Source organism: Phoxinus phoxinus, assembly GCF_949152265.1.
Source record: "Phoxinus phoxinus genome assembly, chromosome: 6".
Taxonomy (NCBI): domain Eukaryota; kingdom Metazoa; phylum Chordata; class Actinopteri; order Cypriniformes; family Leuciscidae; genus Phoxinus; species Phoxinus phoxinus.
This window is the reverse complement of record NC_136881.1, coordinates 38362756-38384804: the sequence shown is the minus strand read 5'-3', so window position 1 is coordinate 38384804 and position 22049 is coordinate 38362756. Positions and strand designations below refer to the sequence as shown.

Sequence of the window (22049 nt, the reverse complement as noted above, 5' to 3'; positions counted from 1 at the left end):
TCCGCTTCCGGCTCATGGGACCTTATTTCGGAAAAAATATGTATGGTGGTCAATGGCGAGAGACAACTTATCTTTTTATTCCGTCTGAACTGTGCCTGAATTACACATATGATGTTTGTCAATTTAAAAGATAATTATGAAAGTCAAGAAAGTCGCAGTTTGTCATAAAACAGAAGAGTAACGTTTAGTTTTATGTGAAAATCGCTCAATGAACTACATCTCGCGCCTCGCACTATACGATTATAACGTAAGACTATAGAAAAAGTGACAGACGTTAGCTTCAGTAAAGTTAGCTTCGGTAAAGTTAGCTTCAGTAAAGTTAGCTTCAGTAAAGTTAGCTTCGGTAAAGTTAGCTTCAGTAAAGTTAGCTTCAGTAAAGTTAGCTTCGGTAAAGTTAGCTTCGGTAAAGTTAGCTTCGGTAAAGTTAGCTTCGGTAAAGTTAGCTTCGGTAAAGTTAGCTTCGGTAAAGTTAGCTTCGGTAAAGTTAGCTTCGGTAAAGTTAGCTTCGGTAAAGTTAGCTTCGGTAAAGTTAGCTTCAGTAAAGTTAGCTTCAGTAAAGTTAGCTTCAGTAAAGTAGCTTCAGTAAAGTTAGCTTCAGTAAAGTTAGCTTCATTCATTGAGTGAAAAGGTATGACGTCACATGTGCGCCTTTTCGGTTTGTAGTCTTTGTAATTACGTATTTTCAGTCTTATACCTCAACAGTTTTACACCAAACTGCGACTTTCTTGACTTTAAAGTGTATCTTTTTAATTGACAAACATCATATGTGTAATTCAGGGCACAATTCAAACGAGATCAAAATATTTGTTATCTCTCGTCGCCATTGACTACCATACAATATTTTTCCGAAATAAGGTCCCATGGTGGTCCACCGGAAAGGGGAGGGACTTAGGCTCTCTATTGTTTAACTGGCTACTCTCTGCTGTCTCAGACGCCGACATCACTTCCTGTCGGCCACCGTAACTTCTGTTGCTTGCAATTCGTAACCTCACCACTAAAACTTACACACTGCACCTTTAAACTCCGCACAGGAATCCCTCTTTACTGTGGTAAATTTAATATAGATGACTGTTTAATCTCCGCCCGTCACAGCCGGAACAGGGTCACACTTTAGCTGAGTTGTATACGTCCGCACAGAAATAGACACGAACAGCAGGCTGTAGACGACACTGAGCAGCTCATGGGTAAAAATAGAGTGATCAGACAGGAATCGTAAGCGTGACCTGCTGGCCGTGTCCAAGCTCCACTTTAATAATGAAAGAAGAGTACAGCATTTATAGTAAACAATCCTGTTGCATATGTAACAGCGATGACTCATTCATAAAGCTGATGCCATAATCATAACTGTATGATGTAATCATATGTCAGGCTGTTTTTCCATCATTTGACTCATTTATCTGGGTTGGATAACCTTTAGAAATTATCAATAATGATTTATTATTGATATTCATATGATTTCAAATGACTGCCAGTAGTAATTAATCAAGTGCTTTAAGGCAATTTGACATGATTCAGTTTTGAAAAGATTATATAATTGTTTCTGGATCAGCCATTGGAGAGTAGCATCACAGATATCAGGATGATAATGTCCATACTTGATTTTTTGCACAGGTATTGGAGCACAATGTGATTATTGATGAAGAATTGGAAGATATGAATGAGTTTTTGATCGGTTATTGGTGGCTAATATAATTATTATTGAAGAATTGGGAGATATGAATGTGATTTTTGATCAGTTATTGAGGATAATATTATTTTTTATGAAGAATTGGGAGATATTAATGAGTTTTTGATCGGTTATTGGTGGCTAATATAATTATTATTGAAAAATTGGGAGATATTAATGTGATTTTTGATCAGTTATTGAGGATAATATAATTTTTGATGAAGAATTGGGAGATATTAATGAGTTTTGATCGTTTATTGAGGCTAATATCATTATTGAAGAATTGGGAGATATTAATGTGATTTTTGTTTTTATCAGTTATTGAGGATAATATAATATTTGATGAAGAATTGGGAGATATCAATGAGTTTTGATCGTTTATTGAGGCTAATATCATTATTGAAGAATTGGGAGATATTAATGTGATATTTTTTTATCGATTATTGAGGCTAATATAATTATTGAAGAATTGGAAGATGTTATTGAGGCTAATATAATTATTAATGAAGAATTGGAAGATGTTATTGAGGCTAATATAATTATTAATGAATAATTGGAAGATGTTATTGAGGCTAATATAATTATTGAAGAATTGGAAGATGTTATTGAGGCTAATATAATTATTGTTGAAGAATTGGAAGATGTTATTGAGGCTAATATAATTATTAATGAAGAATTGGAAGATGTTATTGAGGCTAATATAATTATTAATGAAGAATTGGAAGATGTTATTAAGGCTAATATAATTATTAATGAAGAATTGGAAGATGTTATTGAGGCTAATATAATTATTAATGAAGAATTGGAAGATGTTATTGAGGCTAATATAATTATTAATGAAGAATTGGAAGATGTTATTGAGGCTAATATAATTATTAATGAAGAATTGGAAGATGTTATTGAGGCTAATATAATTATTAATGAAGAATTGGAAGATGTTATTGATCTGATATTGAGGCTGATATAATTCTTTATGAAGATCTGAAATATATTAATGGAATATTGATCTGTTATTGGTGGCTAATATACTGATTTCTAAAGATCTGAAATGTATTTATGTGTTTTTGATTGATTATTAATGAAGATGGGAAGATATTAATGTGATTTTTGTTGAGGTATTCGATCATATTTTGATGTGATTATTAATCGGGTATGTTACTGAATCTGGATCATGTGTGGGAGGATAAATTATAGTGATTATAGTTAATCCAATCACTTTAACTAAGTGTTCAGGGGACTGGAGATATTAAAAAGTATCTTTTAATATTAAAGTGTTTTTTCCCATTATTGATCAGGCATTTGAACATTTATAAGACTGTTTAAGGATGAGGTGGTTGTTTGTCTGATTGATCATGTGATGTTATTGGTCAGGTTTTGGAGGACAATGATTACGGGCGAGCGGTGGACTGGTGGGGTCTGGGAGTCGTCATGTATGAGATGATGTGTGGACGCCTTCCCTTTTATAATCAGGTACAGTATGACTCGCTGTAACCGCGACAACATACGACTCACTGTAACCGCGACAACATACGACTCACTGTAACCGCGACAACATACGATTCACTGTAACCGCGACAACATACGACCCTCACTGTAACCACGACAACATACGACTCGCTGTAACCGCGACAACATACGACTCGCTGTAACCGCGACAACATACGACTCGCTGTAACCGCGACAACATACGACTCGCTGTAACCGCGACAACATACGACTCGCTGTAACCACGACAACATACGACACTCACTGTAACCACGACAACATACGACCCTCACTGTAACCGCGACAACATACGACTCACTGTAACCGCGACAACATACGATTCACTGTAACCGCGACAACATACGGCTCGCTGTAACCACGACAACATACGACACTCACTGTAACCACGACAACATACGACACTCACTGTAACCACGACAACATACGACCCTCACTGTAACCGCGACAACATACGACTCACTGTAACCGCGACAACATACGATTCACTGTAACCGCGACAACATACGAAACTCACTTTAACCGCGACAACATACGAGACTCACTGTAACCGCGACAACATATGACTCACTGTAACCGCGACAACATACGACACTCACTGTAACCGCGACAACATACGACTCACTGTAACCGCGACAACATACGATTCACTGTAACCGCGACAACATACGAGACTCACTTTAACCGCGACAACATACGAGACTCACTGTAACTGCGACAACATATGACTCACTGTAACCGCGACAACATACGACACTCACTGTAACCGCGACAACATACGACTCACTGTAACCGCGACAACATGCGACACTCACTGTAACCGCGACAACATACGAGACTCACTGTAACCGCGACAACATACGAGACTCACTGTAACCGCGACAACATACGACCCTCACTGTAACCACGACAACATACGACACTCACTGTAACCACGACAACATGCGACCCTCACTGTAACCGCGTAACCACAACAACATGCGACCCTCACTGTAACCGCGACAACATGCGACCCTCACTGTAACCGCGACAACATACGACCCTCACTGTAACCACGACAACATACGACTCGCTGTAACCGCGACAACATACGACTCGCTGTAACCGCGACAACATACGACTCGCTGTAACCGCGACAACATACGACTCGCTGTAACCGCGACAATATACGGCTCGCTGTAACCACAACAACATACGACACTCACTGTAACCACGACAACATACGACCCTCACTGTAACCGCGACAACATACGACTCGCTGTAACCGCGACAACATGCGACTCGCTGTAACCGCGACAACATACGACTCGCTGTAACCGCGACAACATACGGCTCGCTGTAACCACGACAACATACGACACGCCCTGTAACCACGACAACATACGACTCATAATTGCTCTTGTATATGCTGACGTGTGTCTTTCTTCAGGACCATGAGAAGCTGTTTGAACTGATTCTGATGGAGGAGATCAAGTTTCCCAGAACCCTCTCTGCAGACGCCAAGTCTTTACTGTCTGGATTACTCATCAAAGACCCCAATAAGAGGTCAGTGCGTGTGTGTGTGTGTGTGTGTGTGTGAGTGTGTGTGATCCAAAGCCTTTCCGGTTGTGTTTGGAAGGTTTCTACTAGCAATTATTGGCATTCAAATATAAAATCATAATTTCAATATGAGCTCACCAGGCTTAATCTGCATCACGTGAGACCTGCATGAATATTAATCAGCGGTTTATTCTCCGAAGGCTCGGCGGAGGTCCAGACGATGCGAAGGAAATCATGAGACACAGTTTCTTCACATCGCTGGACTGGCAGGACGTCTATGACAAAAAGGTACAAGTGCACTCACAACATATTAGTTTAAAAGCAGAAACGGGACTTGTTTCCTAGCATTCAAAATATTTATTGGAAAGAAGTTGATACTTTTATTGATAACACTTTATTTTACAGTGTCGTTGTTACATATGTTACATGTACTTACCATAGCAACAACAGTAAATTATGCATAATTACATGCAACTAACCCTATAGTAAGTACATGTAGTTAATTCATATTACTCAGTACATAAATATTAGGGCTGCATAACGATTAATCGTTTGCAGAATAAAAGTTTTTGTTTACATCATATATGTGTGTGTACTGTGTAAAATAATTATGTATTTATAAATACACACACGCATGTATATATTTAAAAAATATTTACATGTTTATATACATTTTTATATTTAAATATAATTTATATTATATATTATATATAATTATAAATACCTAATATATAAATCGATTTTTTTCTTTAAATTATACATGCATGTTTGTGTATTTATATATACATAATTATACACAGTACACACACATATGTGATGTAAACAAAAACTTTTATTCTGCAAACGATTATTTGCGATTAATCGTTATGCAGCCCTAATGAATATATAATTACACTATAACAATGACACCTTAAAATAAAGTCTAACCCTTTTTTCATTCAGTAAAGATGCATTAAATTGATCAAAAGTGAAAATAAAAGACATTTATAATGTTGCAAATGACTTCTATTTCAAATAAATGCTGTTCTTTTGGACTTCCTATTCATTCCTACTCTCTCTCTCTCGCCCTCTCCCTCTCTCCCCCTCTCTCTCTCTCTCCCTCTCGCCCTCTCCCTCGCTCTCTCCCTCTCTCTCTCTCTCGCCCTCTCCCTCGCTCGCTCTCTCTCTCTCGCTCGTCCAGCTGGGCCCGCCGTTCATGCCACAGGTATCATCTGAAACCGACACCAGGTATTTCGACGAGGAGTTCACGGCGCAGACCATCACCATCACCCCTCCAGAGAAGTGTGAGTGTTTTCCCAACCTCTCTCTCTCTCTCTCTCTCTTTTCCTGTAGCTTTTCCTCGGCTCCTCACGCTACAGGAAAGAGGAAGTTGCATTCGGTACACAATGAAAGAGCCGTGCTTTTCCATCAAGCGTATCACTGTGAAAATCTGCACGGCGCTTATATCGCTTCCATGCGGAGCGAGTTGGGGAAAGAAGTGTGTGACGTTGTTTCTCTCTCTCTCTCTCGCTCTCCTGCAGATGACGAGGACGGGATGGACTCGGCCGACAGCGAACGGAGACCACATTTCCCACAATTCTCGTATTCGGCCAGCGGGCGGGAGTGATGTCATCAAAAACCGCCGTTTAAAGGAGTCCTGCGTAGCCATGCTAGAAAGAGCCCCCCTCTCTCTCCCCCTCCGTTTAATTACCGATAGTCATAGCGAGTCGTTTTTTTTCTTGCTTTCTGTTCGTTTTTTTTTATTTCATGTGGGACTTAAAAGGGGTTTTGCACAGTTGGGTGAGACTTGAGCTAGTCGACCCACGTTTAAAAAGTCTTGTACACTTTCAGCTTGTTGTTTACAGATCATGGACAGTGTTTTTTGGGAAATATGATCAGTATTGTTGAAGACCTACAGCATTTCTTTCTTTCTTTTTCATTTTTTTTTTTCACTTGTTTAAAAGAGCCGTTGTGGGGAACAAACCAAAAATGTTGCCTTATGTGTGTGGATCTCATCAGACAGACAGACAGACAGACATGTAGTTGGGGTTATATTAGACGCAGCAGTAGATCTGTTCCTGTGAGGCTCACAAATGTAAGTTTGTTCCTGATTTTTAACACACACACACACACACACACATCCTCTATCCGAGGCGTTGAAGAGTCTTGTTCCTCGTTCATGCTTTCTGTAAAAATGAAATCTAAGAAATGTGTCACAGGACACTAGTGTTAATATTTGCATTTCTTTTCAGTTTTCATCCTCACGCTCTGATATGAAGGTTTCAGTTCAAACACTCAACCATACAACAGACTGCCGTTACTGTAAGGTCTCTCAGGCAATCCAGAGCACAAGTGTGAATCTCACGAAACCCGTCAAGAACGGGTGCGCGCCTCATATTTCACTGCAGGATCATAGACTAATTATATTTGGCATGAAGAAAATTAAGTGTATTTTAGCAACACTTGGATGTTTTGCATTGTGACAGTTTCCTCTCAAATTCTTATTACCGTAATGCGTAGAAATCTAATTCTCATTACTGTAATACAGAAAAATTATAATATTTTAAAATTAGGTTTAATTTGTAAACATTAACTACAATTAAAACTACAGCATTTATTAGTCTTAATGTTAATACATTTTTAAAATGTATTTGTTAACATTAGTTAATGCACTGTGAACTAACATGAACAAACAATGAACAATTGCATTTTTATTAACTTGCATTTACAAAGATTATTAAATGTTGTAAAAAAAAAATGAATTGCTCACTGTTAGTTCGTTAACTAATGCATTAATAACTACTGTTAGCAAATTGTAAAGTGTTGTTGCTATTTATTTTACTGACTCTGCTATGAAAATATTTTTATAGTAATGCAGTAAAAAAATCCATAATTACCCTGATAATAAGACCAACCAAAGTAATGGGAATGGACTTTATGCACAGCTGCACTACTTCCTGAACTTTAGCCTGCTCCTTTGTTTCCTGTCTGCCATTATTGGACAAACTGATTAATCCAGGTGTGTCTGACCAACAACAATAATCAGACACATCTGGATTAATCAGTTTGTCCAATAATGGCAGACAGGAAACAAAGGAGCTGGCTAAAGTTCAGGAAGTAGTGCAGCTGTGCATAAAGTCCATTACAAACAACTGCAAAGTAAAACATTTGGATGAATTATGGTAATGAGATTTTGCGGGTGAATAATTACCGTACAAATAATGTACCAATGCAAAAAAAATCATAATAGACTTACTAATTAGACTTAATTTCATATTTTTGTATTTTGATTTTCGGGGTGAAATATGAGCTGCGCATGTTTTCGTGAGATTCACCCGTAAATCAACCCACCGACGGGGTGAAATCTGCCCAAATGTGATTTTTCTCAATCACTTTGTCCTTCACTGCTCACCTCTGACCAGCCGAACGGGCCGTTTTAAAGCGTTCTGCGCTCTCCAGAACCGAGAAGCGTCGAGGACAAACGTGTAAAGACTCCTTTTGGGTGGCGTTTCCCCTTTACTGTACAGAGCAACAGGTGTGTGTGTCTCTCTCACCAGCACAGAGAGAGACCGATCAACCACTGACCCTCACTTCTCACCGCAGAGAGAGAAAACCTAATGTTGGACTATTCCTGAACATGTAAATACAAACCTCTCGCTCTCTTTTTACCGGTATTGTTGCATCATTTTTTTTTTTTTTTTAGTTTTGGCATCGAGAGCTGTCTCCATAGCTGTGGAAATCTTATGGACGTGTGATGTCTGCGTTTGGAATCAATACCAAGTCAGAACACAGACTCATTATATGTGCAACTGAGCCATGCAATACCAGTGTGAATGACCCTTGACCCCGGAGCCCTTCTCTGTGTGATGTACATATGCAATGCCTTCTGTTTGTGACGACAGGCGCGTGACGGTGATCGTGTGTGACAAAAATATGAATTGAAAAAAAAAAAAAAATCCTGAAATGACACAAAATCATTGGAGGAACGACGAGTTGCTATGGTTTCAATCCCATCCTGTTTGTACCCAATCCAGTGAACGTTTTGGAAACTGCCGGTGTTTGTTGCGGTTCTTCATAGCGAATGATATGAGTGTGAGTGATTTGTTCGTTGAAGTTTTCAGTTATTTTCACGCTGTGACGCATTCGGTCAGGCTGACGAGAAATCCTCATTAGGTTTTCTAATGTTGTTCCGATTACGGATTTTTTTGTTTTGTTTTTTTGTTTGGTTTCAGCGTATTTTTGTACTATAGATGTAATTTAGTTGTATTTATTTTCGTATGTTGGGATGAAGGACGCTGTCGGCCGCGTTTATTAAGTGCTCTCTCTCCCTCATTATTTTTTATACCTTTCCTTTAGTCGTTTGCCTGTTTTGTTTCATACCAAAACATTAGGGCAAGTGCCATGTAGAGGACTTGCATTGCCATTTGGTAGTATTTATTTTAAGTTATATTAAAATGTTCAAATTTCACAATAGGTCCATGTGGTATTTTTTTCTGTAATGTTTTAATGCTGCATCATCTCTATACTTGTGTGTATTATAAATATCTCATTTTTATCAGAGGATAATAGTTGAAAAAAATTGAAGAGAAGCATAATTATTAAAATTACTCATTTAAATTGAACAAAATAGACAAAAACAAACAAAATTAGGCTGTTTTATTAAGGAAAATGCATATAGTATTGTTTTAATTCAACCAAATGACTATCAAACTAACAAAGAACCGTATGACAGAAATATATAATCCTGACATACAAAAACTATCCTCAAAATCCTGAATGTCAATCCGGAATAGCAGGAGGCCAGTCGATGTCTACAGACTGAAACACACAGACAGGAAGGAGGAATATTAGAGATTTTGGAGATGAGCGGTGACTTGTGATATTGCGTATTTGCTGAAACGCACCTCGACGTCCAGCTCCAGAATATCGGCGTCAGTTTTCATGAGGTCACAGAGGTTGGGTTTGGTGCGGCCGAAGTCTCCGTGCACAAACTCTTTAATGTAACTGCAGTGACGTCCGTGAAGGAAACCACCACAGTTTAAAAGTACACTGAAGACTATTAATATTTCTCAATATTACTGTTTTTACTAGGGATGCACGATATATCGGCCACCATTTCAGTATCGGCCGATATATGTTCATTTGTAATGTTATTGTTATCTGCCTGATAAGAAAATTTGGCTGATATATTAAAGCGATAAATAATGTATTATTTTCTTCCGCTGAGACGCTTCATATGCACGCTGTTCACCATGATGGTTTTGAATGGCTTGAAATATTATTGAAATCACTTCAAAAAAAGGTAAATATAGTTACGTGCAACATGTGCCATCATATCGGCTAGATAAAATTATAATGAGAACATTATAATTGTGTGCTTGAGACATGGATTTTAATAGTGGCTTTCGGCTTTAAAATATAAAGAATTATTGGCCAATATATCGGTTATCGGCTTTCAAATATAAAGAATTTTCGGACAATATATCGGTTATCTGCTTTCAAACAAAGAATTATCGGACAATATATCGGTTATCTGCTTTCAAATATAACAAATTTTCGGACAATATATCGGTTATCGGCTTTCAAACAAAGAATTATCGGACAATATATCGGTTATCGGCTTTCAAACAAAGAATTATCGGACAATATATCGGTTATCTGCTTTCAAATATAACAAATTTTCGGACAATATATCGGTTATCGGCTTTCAAACAAAGAATTATCGGACAATATATCGGTTATCTGCTTTCAAATATAACAAATTTTCGGACAATATATCGGTTATCTGCTTTCAAATATAACAAATTTTCGGACAATATATCGGTTATCGGCTTTCAAACAAAGAATTATCGGACAATATATCGGTTATCGGCTTTCAAACAAAGAATTATCGGACAATATATCGGTTATCTGCTTTCAAATATAACAAATTTTCGGACAATATATCGGTTATCGGCTTTCAAACAAAGAATTATCGGACAATATATCGGTTATCTGCTTTCAAATATAACTAATTTTCGGACAATATATCGGTTATCTGCTTTCAAATATAACTAATTTTCGGACAATATATCGGTTATCGACTTTCAAATATAACGAATTTTCGGACAATATATCGGTTATCGGCTTTCAAATATAAAGAATTATCGGACAATATATCGGTTATCGGCTTTCAAATATAACAACTAATTTTCGGACAATATATCGGTTATCGACTTTCAAATATAAAGAATCATCGGACAATATATCGGTTATCGACTTTCAAATATAAAGAATCATCGGACAATATATCGGTTATCGACTTTCAAATATAAAGAATCATCGGACAATATATCGGTTATCAGCTTTCAAATATAAAGAATCATCGGACAATATATCGGTTATCGGCTTTCAAATATAAAGAATCATCGGACAATATATTGGTTATCGGCTTTCAAATATAAAGAATTATCGGTATCGGCCTGCATTTTCATATTGGTGCATCCCTAGTTCTTACTGTATTTTTGACCAGCCTTGGTGAGCAGAAGAGACTTAAATGAGAACTATGATGAATGTGTGTTTGGGAAGGATACGTCCCGGCCTGTGTGCACAGCTTCAGGGTGAAGTGGTGTGTGTCCAGGTGAACGGCACTCATGGAGTGGACGAGTCTCTGTCGGACCGCCAGCGGCCGGCGATGCAGGACTCTCAGCGGAGTCTTCTGAGCGAGCTTCAGATCCTAAACACACACACACACACACACACACACACACACACACACACACACACACACACACACACACACACATCAGAACGTCTCTTCTCAAGCCTCCTGCTCAAACAGATCTCACAGCACAGAAAGACCTTGATGTTTCTCAGGAAGTCCAGATCCGTGTCGGAGATGGCTTTCTGAGTCCAGATGAGGGCGCTGTAGGTTTTGGTCTTCTCCTCTTCGCCCTCTTTCATGCGGCTTGTTGCTTCCCTGCAGAAATACACTCAAAATTACTAGGGCTGGATTGAAAAGGTTGATTTCTCGATTCTCATTTTGATGAACCGATATTGATCCTTACATCCAAATAATAAATCAGTAGTTAATTTTAACATTCAATATTATAGTATAGGATTTCCTGTATAGAGAATTTCCTCGAGAGAAATTGCCATGTCCTGTACCTGATTATATATCCAAATGCATCGATAATGAATGGAAACCGGAATTGAATCGACTTCATATCTTATATTTGTGCTTATAGACAACAACACGCACTCGAAAAATTTGAATATGGTGCAAAAGTAATTCAACTTAAAAGGTGAAACTAATATATTATATAGACTCATTACATGCAAAGTGAGATATTTCAAGCCTTAATTTGTTATAATTGTGATGATTGTGCTTTACAGATTATGAAAATTCAAAATGATAATATTGTGAAAAAGTTTTCATAAGCTGTAAGCCACAATCATCAAAATTATAACAAATAAAGGCTTTAAATATCTCACTTTGCATGTAATGAGTCTATTTCATGTATTAGTTTCACCTTTTAAGTTGAATTACTGAAGTAAATATTCCATTTTCTAATTTTTTGAGTTTCACCTGTGTACACACACACACACTCACTCACCTGGTAACAATCTGTAGGTGTCGTACTCTAATTTTGTCAGACGACTGGTTGATCGTCTGCAGGACAGGAGAGAACAGAAATCAAAATTCACATTCTCCATCCTTATTCCCAGAAATGATATAAAGCCAGCCAATCAGATTGCGAGTTTTGAAAAAGATCTCGACATTTTTATCAGCAATATGACTGACAATAAATTCTCATTTTAGGACCATTTATACTTTCAAAATATCAGGAATTGACACTGTGAGAGGACAGAACAGTAAAAAACGGTTTCAAAAGCAAGTATAAATGCACGAGTAATCAAGACTGTAACTAATATATTACTGACTACCTCCTGTAGTTGTTTGATCTCCGCTCTGCTGAATTTGGTTCGATGTGGGTTCAGAAGCTCCAGAGCAAACGGTCGACCTGAGAAACAACCCGTAAATTAAAACAAACTCATGACCGCTTCGACACAAACCTCAAGTGTGTCACATATAAGGCAAAATTAGTGTGGAAAAAAAAGTGTGTGTTTTACCGTTTCCCAGAGTCCTCACATCCACGTCTTCTCGTCCTGAAGATGAGAAGTTAAAACCTACACGGATGAGACACGGAAAAAGACTCGCCGGTAAACATTGCAAACATCTAAAATCAATCTGTGCATCATATACAGCGCCTACAATGTGGGTTCTGGATGAACATATACGGTAACGTGATTAGACACACACACACACACACACACACACACTCACCGTCAGCTCTGAAGGAGGACAGGAGCGGAGCGGCGATCAGCTCCTCCACGGATCCATCCATCCGCCTCTCTCCATCGATCACCCACGGCGTCTGCGGGAGCTCCCGGGAAAACTTGTTGTACCGACCTGCGGAGACGGTAAGACTAGTTTTTTTTTTTTTTTTAAAGAAATTAATACTTTTATTCAGCAAGGATGCATTAAATTGATTAAAAATGACAAAAACATTTATAATGCTACAATTTGTTTATTTCAAACAAATGCTGTTCTTTTTTACTTTATATTCATAAAAAAAAATTATAATAATAATATGAAGCAGCACAACTGTTTTCAACACTGATAATAATCAGAAATGTTTCTTCATATTAGAGTCTGAAGGATCATGTGACACTGAGGACTGGAGTAATGATGCTGAAAATCACAGGAATAAATTACATTTTACCATACATTCACATAGAAAAAGAGTTCTTTCAAATACTAAAAACTATTTTTGAACAAATAAAAGCAGAACAGACTTCAAAAATATTTTTTAAAAATTTTATATATATGTATATTTTAGTGCTGGGCAACGATTAATCGCATCCCCCCCAAAAAAAGTTTTTGTTAACATAATATATATGTGTGTACTGTGTATAATTATTTTGTATATATAAATACACACACAGGCATGTATATATTTAAGATTTTTTTTAAATTGTATATCTAAAATATTTACATCTAATATAAATTATATATATAAATATATAAACAGTACATGCAAATATTTCTTAAATATATACATGCATGTGTGTGTATTTATATAAACAAAATAATTATACACATTACACATATATGATGTAAACACAAACCTTTTTAATCGTTTCCCATCCCTAATAAATCACACTAAAATGGACAATTCAATTGCCAGTCCTACTAACAACACATAAATCTGATGTTTGGTAAGTATGTGGACGTGCCTGCTATAAAGACAGACGTGTGGAGACACGAGGTGTCCAGCGCTGAACATCTGGTGTTTGGTTTCTTCGGTGGACACGGATAATTCCTGCACACAACACATCCAACATTTAAAGGGAAGGACCAAAAGCGTCTCATGGTGCGAGCGTGAACACCAGCGACACTGACCGGCTGAACTTCTCATCAGAGATCTTCTCCAGAGCTTTCACCACCGCCATCCTGGTGAAGATGGACTGAGGGACAGAGACACAGACGATTACAACTACACTACTTTTACATTTCAAACAGGCAACTTTGAATTTTTTTAAAAATTTTAAACAGGACCTATTACGCTTTTTACATGTTCATCTTTCTTTAGTGTGTGATGTTGCTGTTTGAGAATGAAAAAAGTCACTCCGACGGGAGTTATTCTCTATATCAGTCGCACTGTTTCTGAACCCCATTGTAGTCTTGAGTTTGCTTTCGGGAACAAACACGTCACAATAATACTCATTTAAATAATTCCCGCTCAAGGCATGCGCTAAATAAAAAGGGCTAGTTGAGTGAGTTAGTAGTGTGTTAAACTCGTGGTTATGGTGAGGGGCGGGACATTTCCCAAACACGTTTGAATCGCTTGACCAATCACAACACACTAGGGGTGTAAAGGTACGCAAAAATCACGGTTCGGTACATACCTCGGTTTTAAAGTCACGGTTCGGTTCATTTTCGGTACAGTAAGGGAAAGAAATGCAAAACATTAAACTGCTGGTTGTTTACTATAAACTTTTTTTTAACAATTTGTTTACACTTTTTTAAACACACTTTTTAAATAAAATATAGGCTAATAAATAGAAAATATATAAAATAAAAAAGAATAAGAAATAAAATACTGCTGCAAAGTTCTCCACTAAATAAAATACTCTCAAACCATGACGCTAGCTAGCGAGAGGCTGGGCTAAAGCGAGCGTGCCGTGTATGTGGTGATCTTTATTTATGCGATATTTATGTCCGATCCCGACCCGAGTTAAAATCCTATTTTTTTTCTCATACTAATGACACATGTACGTTTGTTTGTGTGGAAAGCCCGCTTTTAACAGAAAAGGCATTCGGAAATGTCCACAGATGAGCGCATCAGCGCGCACGGAGCTACAAGCGCTCATAACACAGGGGCGTGTGCACGTTTTTCGTTGTCACAGCAACATAAACAAATTTCCGCACACAGGAAAACAGATGTAATGGTAATATTTTACATGTATTTGAATCACAAAAACTATTAATCATATTTAATCAGTGCAACGCGGAGACTTCCGACACTTAATATGTTCGTGTGGAAACTCGGAGTTGACGCATGTTCCGCACATAAAACTAGCCTAATTTACGTGAATGATTGCATTCGGTACACATGTGCACCGTACCGAAAGTGCTGTACCGAAACGGTCCGGTACGAATACACGTACCGTTACACCCCTACAACACACTGTTCCAGCCGACCAATCAGAGCACAGTGTGCTTTTCAGAAGGAGGGGCTTCATAGAGACGGGAACTAAACCGAGCGCTACTGACAGACTGGGGCTGTGTCTGAAACCGCTCCCTATCCACTACATAGTGCACTATATAGGGTATCGGCCATTTTGTAGTGGTGTCCGAATTCTGAGTGAACGGCATCATTCCCTACATTCGTTCACTACTTTTACCCACAATCCTCTCTGAATTCGAGTGTACACTTGCTGAAGCACTATTTCCCACAATCCAATGCGGAGAGGAGATTACTTTACAGCTTTCTTATACTTTCTTAACATTTATTTCATGCTAGAGTTTTAGTTAAACTAATAGATGATCATTTGGTGGATGATTTAAAAACAATCCGTTAATCATCAGTAGGTGCGTATTCATTCGAATGTAATCATAACGACCACGTCATAGTGCACTCAAATACCATACACTATATAGGGATTAGTGGATGAGTGAGCGAGTGAGCGGTTTCGGACACAGCTTGGGAAGAGAGGAGCTGCAACAATGGAGAATATGTGAAAAATAATGTGTTTTTAAACATTCAAGCATGAAACCCTGTTTTACTAGAGACCAAAAACAAAATCAAGACTTTGAAAAAAAGTGCATAATAGGTCCTGTTTAAGGCGAGACACGGCAGGCAAAAACATCGTTTTTTTTCACTGGTCAATTTTGAGATTTTGGGCTATTTGTCTTCAATAACATGTCTTCTTTCAGACTTGTGGTGAAAAAAAGTCCAAAATACACATTTAGGTCTTTATTTTACTACACTTTGTCTATTTGCGTCTGTAGATTTCTCCTAAATTCAACAAAAGTTGGCGTTCTAAATCAACGCTCCGCGATCTCTGTGTTCTTCCTTTAATCACGCACACGTCTGAAAAGCTCTCTCTCTTCTGTACAATGCTGTCGGATCCAAATATGGTAATTTCCTTTTAATCAGCAACCAATCGTGAAAGTAAAATGGGCATTTAACCCTAAAAGCGAAATCTCATTGGCTGATGTCAATTTCTGACAACGTGATTGGTTCAGATGCATCACGTGATGCGCTCTGACATTTAGATGTGTGTTTTTGACTGTTTTTCTGCTCAGTTAAAGGCCATAAATGCTGTGTTTATAAGTTTTGATGTGATTTAGGTGGTTTGTATTGTTGTTGCTAATTATTTGATAAGATATTGTGTCAGTAAATAGTTGTTTCTACTAAAAAAGTATGATTTTTTACATTACAAATCTTTAAATGCCTTTTTCTTAAAATGGGTTTTTTGTCATCCTCCAGTAGAAACATCTCAGCCTATGTAGCACCCATGTACACAAAACTCTCCAGTTATACACTTAGCAGTATTCTGAAGATATGTTCAGAGGGATTTGTTAATAAATAATTCCTGGCCTGATTTATGGGACATTTTAATCCAAAAAATATGGCGAAAATCGATTTTTTAAGGCTATGGACAGTATATTTTGATTTCCTAGGTAATGAAAGCATATATCCTGAAATCCCTCTGAACATCTTTTTTCATCTTGTGTGTAATGAAAATGAAAAAAGAATTTTGCACCTGGCTTTATCATATGTCCAGATCTATCTACCGAAAATATATGCAAAAGTGTGCATATTTAATGAGATAATACCTAATTTGCATAATTAAACATACAAATTTCAAAAACTTGTAATAAATTTTTTTTATGAACTTGTGTAAGTAATCAACTGAGGAAGTTTCATGGTGATATCTATTATTTAAAAATTGTACCCTATTCACCTGTAGTGTCTCGCCTTAAACTTAAAGGATAGTGGAGAGAAACGGGAGCGCGGATTGAGGACTGCAATCACAATATGGGGAAAACGGGAAAGCTTACCGCTTTGTTTTTGGTGGGTTTGAAACAGTCTGGACAGGTGTTCGCTCTGCCCAAAGAAAGACACATACGTGTTAATCAGGAAGTGACATAATTTGGACCCATTCTACATGATGACAAAACAATTGCTGCGTCCCAATTCGCATACTATCCGTCCTATTCGAAAGTAGCATTAGTACGTCCCAGATCGTAGTATGTTGACATGAGTGTTCCTAAGATACCCGGATGGTCTACTATTCCCGGTCAGAATCCGAAGTGTAGATCGAACTACAATCACGAGTGAAAAGTGTTTAAAAAAAAAACTACAGACATGGAGGACGCGCGAGTCTGGCGGTTATGTAGAGAGGTTTAGATAAAGGGGTTTGAGTGATTAATTATCAGTATCTAACCTGACAAAAATGTATTTATTCAATGTTGTCTACATTATATTGCATCTCCAGCATTGTGAACTTTTGTAAAGACACGTTTAGCCATTCACTTTTAAATGCATCATTATATTCAAATTGCAAACACAGGAGAGTCTCCGCATGACAGAACCGCGCCTGGCAGATGAACGTGTACTACATTTCTCTCCGAAACGGTAGGAAATTAGATTGAATGGAGGATTTGAACTGTGACAAGATGATTGACAGGGCAGTTTACTGACAGGACTCACGCAACAGATCTGTCTGTTAAAGATGACAAAGTAGTATGTAGTATGTTTTTCTTCACAAAAAGAGTACATACTTTTAGGGCGTAGTATAAGTAGGCGAATTGGGATGCAGCCAATTATATTTATGCGTTTATTTATGCATAAAAGTGTCTGCTAAATGCATAAATGTAACATGTAAAGTTATAAAACGGATAGTTCCGGTCCTTGATTCTGATTGGTTGAGTCGCGTTTGAAGCCATGGTAATTTACTCAACAAACACACACACACACACACACACACACACACACACACACACACACACACACACACACACACACACACACACACACACACACACACACACACACACACACACACACACACACACACACACACACACACACACACACACACACACACACACACACACACACACACCTGTGACCGCATTACATTAGTGTTACTGAGCAACTGCCGTTTGTGATGCTTTGTTGCTGCATGTGTTGCTTAGCAACCTCTTTGGAACTACATGGCTTGGCGGAGAAATACATGTGTTATACGGTTATATTTTTTTATGCTGGTGTTTATTTTATGAATAAAATAAATATTAAAATGAATATTTTGATGGAGTAACTGTTTTATAAAAGCAATAAGCCCCTTGAAGCCGTGTTTTACAGTGAATTTAGAACAGCTAGGGGGTTTTACTCCGTGTCGTAGCTAACAACGGCCCTTAGCTGTTCTAAATCCACTGTAAAACACGGCTTCATGGGGCTTATCGCTTTAGTAAATACTCTACTTCCATATTCAAAATTGTTAAGCAAGTTGTAGTATTGCCTGCATTAGTCAAGCTCAACCATTCGAACCTGCCACTAAAGTTAATGCAGTGCATGAAAAACCATCAAACCAACACTTTTGGTCACTGACCCACTTACAAGAAATGACAGTCCTCCTCGGTTTCTGGGTGTATAAACCCCACGCTCACTTCACACGGACTCTGCGGATCACAGAACGAAGATCAGAGATTAAACAGCAGCCGATTCCTCAGAAAGCCGGTCCGGCAGGAGGAGGACTCACATTGGTCAGGACAGCAGCTCCCAGTTCCTGGCCAATCTTTCCCTGTACGGCCCACTTGAACGCGTCCTTCACCTGGATGACATCATCTTTCCCTAAACACATGCTCTTCTCCCTGGAAACACAAGGAGTCAAACGCAGCCCAGGACAGAGGAGAACCCCTGTTTTTAAACAGATGCGGTTGCTAGGAATGATGGGAAATGTGTGCTGCTTACATACCTGACTTCCTTTCTGACATGCAACCAGCAGGAATGCTATAAAAATGCACAGAGAAACACATTTTGTCCAGATTTCTATCATGAATGTACAGTGTTAAGCGTAAGTGAATGAACACACCCATGCTAAAGTGGACTAAAAAAATAATAATAATCTTTTGGAAATTGATCTTAAAGATACAATATGTAACAATTTTGTAATAAAAGATCCAAAAATCACTTGGACAGTGTGATATATTTCCTGCAGTTATGTACTTACAATATCCCAAAAGTCTCCAAAGATATTTTATTTCAGAGAAATTCCAATTTTAAATAATTGTCCGTCCCGGAAAAAAATGTCGCCTGTCAGTGACGCAATATACGCAACTATCCTTGGTTTCCGCAATATCACGTGGACAAATGCGTTAGTAAAAAAAAAAGTTCCTCTAGCTGGGACAAGAACTCGGGTCTCCCACGTTATATGATGGCACACTTGCCCACGACACTATCGTGATGCGATAGCTTTTATCAACATTATAAATTATACAAAATTGTCGGCCGCGTCCCCCCACCCACGCATGTAATAGCCTATTATGATTTCCGTCATTATTTTATATTCTGTACAAGGTGCCGGCCCATGTCCGTGACCGAGATTATGGCAGTGCAATTAAATACAATCGGATATCTGTTGTTAAAAAATATTAAGCCATTAGCCTACTTGCAAATGTCCGTTAATTTTACTACGATTGGTTTGAACACGTAAAACAACACTTCATTAACTATAAACATCCTAAAACTACGCAGCATTAACCTAACAAATCATTTGACAAATAGCTGTGACAGGATAATAGCATAATAACATTTCGCGTTCCTTCCTTGTAGTTAATTCATTATCATGGCATAAAATTTCGCGTTCAGACGTACAGGTAATACAAAAACTAATAAATTACCTCATCCGTGATCATTATTCATTAATTCCATACGTCTCTGGATGTTGAAAACGACATCTCCCATCGTTCCACTCTCCTTCATAGCGTCATCAAGATTCGCCTTTGTTATTGTTGGAAACAGCGCCCTCTTGTGGCTCAGAATCTTACATACTGTAGCTTTAATGCCTTAAAGGATAACTCTCGCCAAAATTGAACCTAGGCTATTTTTGTTAATCTACCCGAGTTCAAGAATGCGGCTCGACACAACATGAAACGGAGCTTGAAGTATCACCAGCGGCTCTACACATGAACTCCAGCATTGACTACATTGTTTGTGTACACAGAGTTTACTAAAAAGAAAGGTTTTGCACGACTCACTTTATCAGTTAGTGTTTCCGGTGGCTGGAATTTTGTCAGTCGAAAGTAGTCGATCTCCGAATGCAACGTAACACGATGAGAGTAAAGATGAAAAGCGCCTAAAGCTTGTTTCCATGAGATATTGCCATGATCTAAGTGTCTAAGTTATCATGCTTTTCATTGGAATTACAAGTTTATGACGTTTCCTCATATGGAGTCAGTTCATTACGTTGCATTCGGAGATCGACTACTTTCGACTGACAAAATTCCAGCCACCGGAAACACAGTGAGTTGTTCAAAATCTTTCTTTTTAGCAAAGTTTGTGTACACAAACAATGTAGTCAATGCTGGAGTTCATGTGTAGAGCCGCTGGTGATACTTCAAGCACAGTTTCATGTTTCGAGCCTTCTTAGTGTTTTAAAACAGCGATTTTGATGCTATCATAGAAGTGCCCCATGCACTCCCATTCAAAAGGCATTTTGACCGAAAACGAAAATACGGTCAAACTTAAAAGTGCCGTTTCCATTATAATTATGCTTTCACACTAATGTTTGAACTCGGGTAGATAAACAAAAATAGCCTAGGATAAATTTTGGCGAGAGTTATCCTTTAATTATAAAAATGAGGAAAACTCCAACCTTTAAGGACACCAATTTTCTTTGTGAATGAATGAATGTATCGTAAATAAATAAATGTTCTTCCTTAAAATCCAGGCTGCATAAGTCAGGACGGCCCTATATACCCAGAGATCGCATGTTTTTATCTCAGTTTACCAAATAGCTGGTTTGATTTGCATTGAGAGATGATCTTATGGAAAATACCCCATGCCAATCTCTAGGTGTGGTGAAGGGTGTGTGATGATGTGGGAACTTTATCAGGATGCATAGTATATATACTGGCCTTTAAAAAATAAAAATCTGCCTGCCTCTATGGGAATTTAACATACGGCCGTCCTGACTTATGCACCCTGTGTTTTAAGGAAGAACATTTATTTATTCACGATACATTCATTCACAAAGAAAATTGGTGTCCTTAAAGGTTGGAGTTTTCCTCATTTTTTTAATTAAGGAATTAAGATCAAATTCCAAAAGATGATTTTTTTATTCCTCTTTTCAGTCAACATTAGCATGGGTGTGTTGACTTCTGCACAGCACTGTAGATGACAACCGAATCCTCAGGACTCACCTCTCTGACGGACAGCTGAGCCGGGAGAGAAACGGTCAGCACTAGACTGTCAAACTCAAACTGCTGCTTTTTCACAGCATCCGACACCTGTGGAGGAACAGACTACACATAACAGCCGCACGCCAGCACAATATAGATATAAAAACATCCCGTCAAGAATATAGGTAACACTTTACAATACGATATCGCTAGTGAATGCAGTAACTAACAACGGGCAATATATTTCTACAGCATTTATTAACCTTTGCTAATGTTAGTTAATAAAAATGTTCCCGTCTGCGTTTCTTCACAGTGCCTTAATTTTAACAGATGCAACTTTTGATCTTAAAAATGTTTTAGTAATTGTTGAGATTAACATTAGTTGAAGATTAGTAAATGCTCACG

The 22049-nt window shown here is 37.9% G+C and overlaps 2 protein-coding genes across 5 annotated transcripts in view; one reads left to right on the top strand and one right to left on the bottom strand.

Annotated features, from left to right (window-relative positions):
• Positions 1–9154, top strand: part of akt3b (v-akt murine thymoma viral oncogene homolog 3b) — a 20087-nt gene extending 10933 nt beyond the window's left edge. The window contains exons 11-15 of one of the 3 annotated variants that reach the window (XM_079617028.1): positions 3038–3136; positions 4599–4714; positions 4909–4996; positions 5889–5991; positions 6229–9154. In XM_079617028.1, the coding sequence (XP_079473154.1) occupies positions 3038–3136; positions 4599–4714; positions 4909–4996; positions 5889–5991; positions 6229–6314 (492 nt within the window). In that variant the 3' untranslated portion in view covers positions 6315–9154. The remainder of the gene's footprint in view (positions 1–3037; positions 3137–4598; positions 4715–4908; positions 4997–5888; positions 5992–6228) is intronic. The other 2 variants (XM_079617027.1, XM_079617029.1) reach the window with 2 other exon arrangements.
• Positions 9155–9185: 31 nt separating this feature from the next.
• pus10 (pseudouridine synthase 10) overlaps positions 9186–22049 on the bottom strand; it is a 19771-nt gene continuing 6907 nt past the window's right edge. Inside the window, exons 4-18 of one of the 2 annotated variants that reach the window (XM_079617371.1) lie at positions 21666–21752; positions 19220–19254; positions 19004–19115; positions 18862–18923; positions 17301–17346; positions 14133–14197; positions 13967–14052; positions 13014–13139; positions 12800–12856; positions 12614–12690; positions 12283–12338; positions 11528–11645; positions 11260–11402; positions 9592–9691; positions 9186–9505 (exon numbers count right to left, since the gene is read on the bottom strand). In XM_079617371.1, coding sequence (XP_079473497.1) covers positions 9467–9505; positions 9592–9691; positions 11260–11402; positions 11528–11645; positions 12283–12338; positions 12614–12690; positions 12800–12856; positions 13014–13139; positions 13967–14052; positions 14133–14197; positions 17301–17346; positions 18862–18923; positions 19004–19115; positions 19220–19254; positions 21666–21752 — 1209 coding nt within the window. In that variant the 3' untranslated portion in view covers positions 9186–9466. The remainder of the gene's footprint in view (positions 9506–9591; positions 9692–11259; positions 11403–11527; positions 11646–12282; positions 12339–12613; positions 12691–12799; positions 12857–13013; positions 13140–13966; positions 14053–14132; positions 14198–17300; positions 17347–18861; positions 18924–19003; positions 19116–19219; positions 19255–21665; positions 21753–22049) is intronic. The other variant, XM_079617370.1, reaches the window with a different exon arrangement.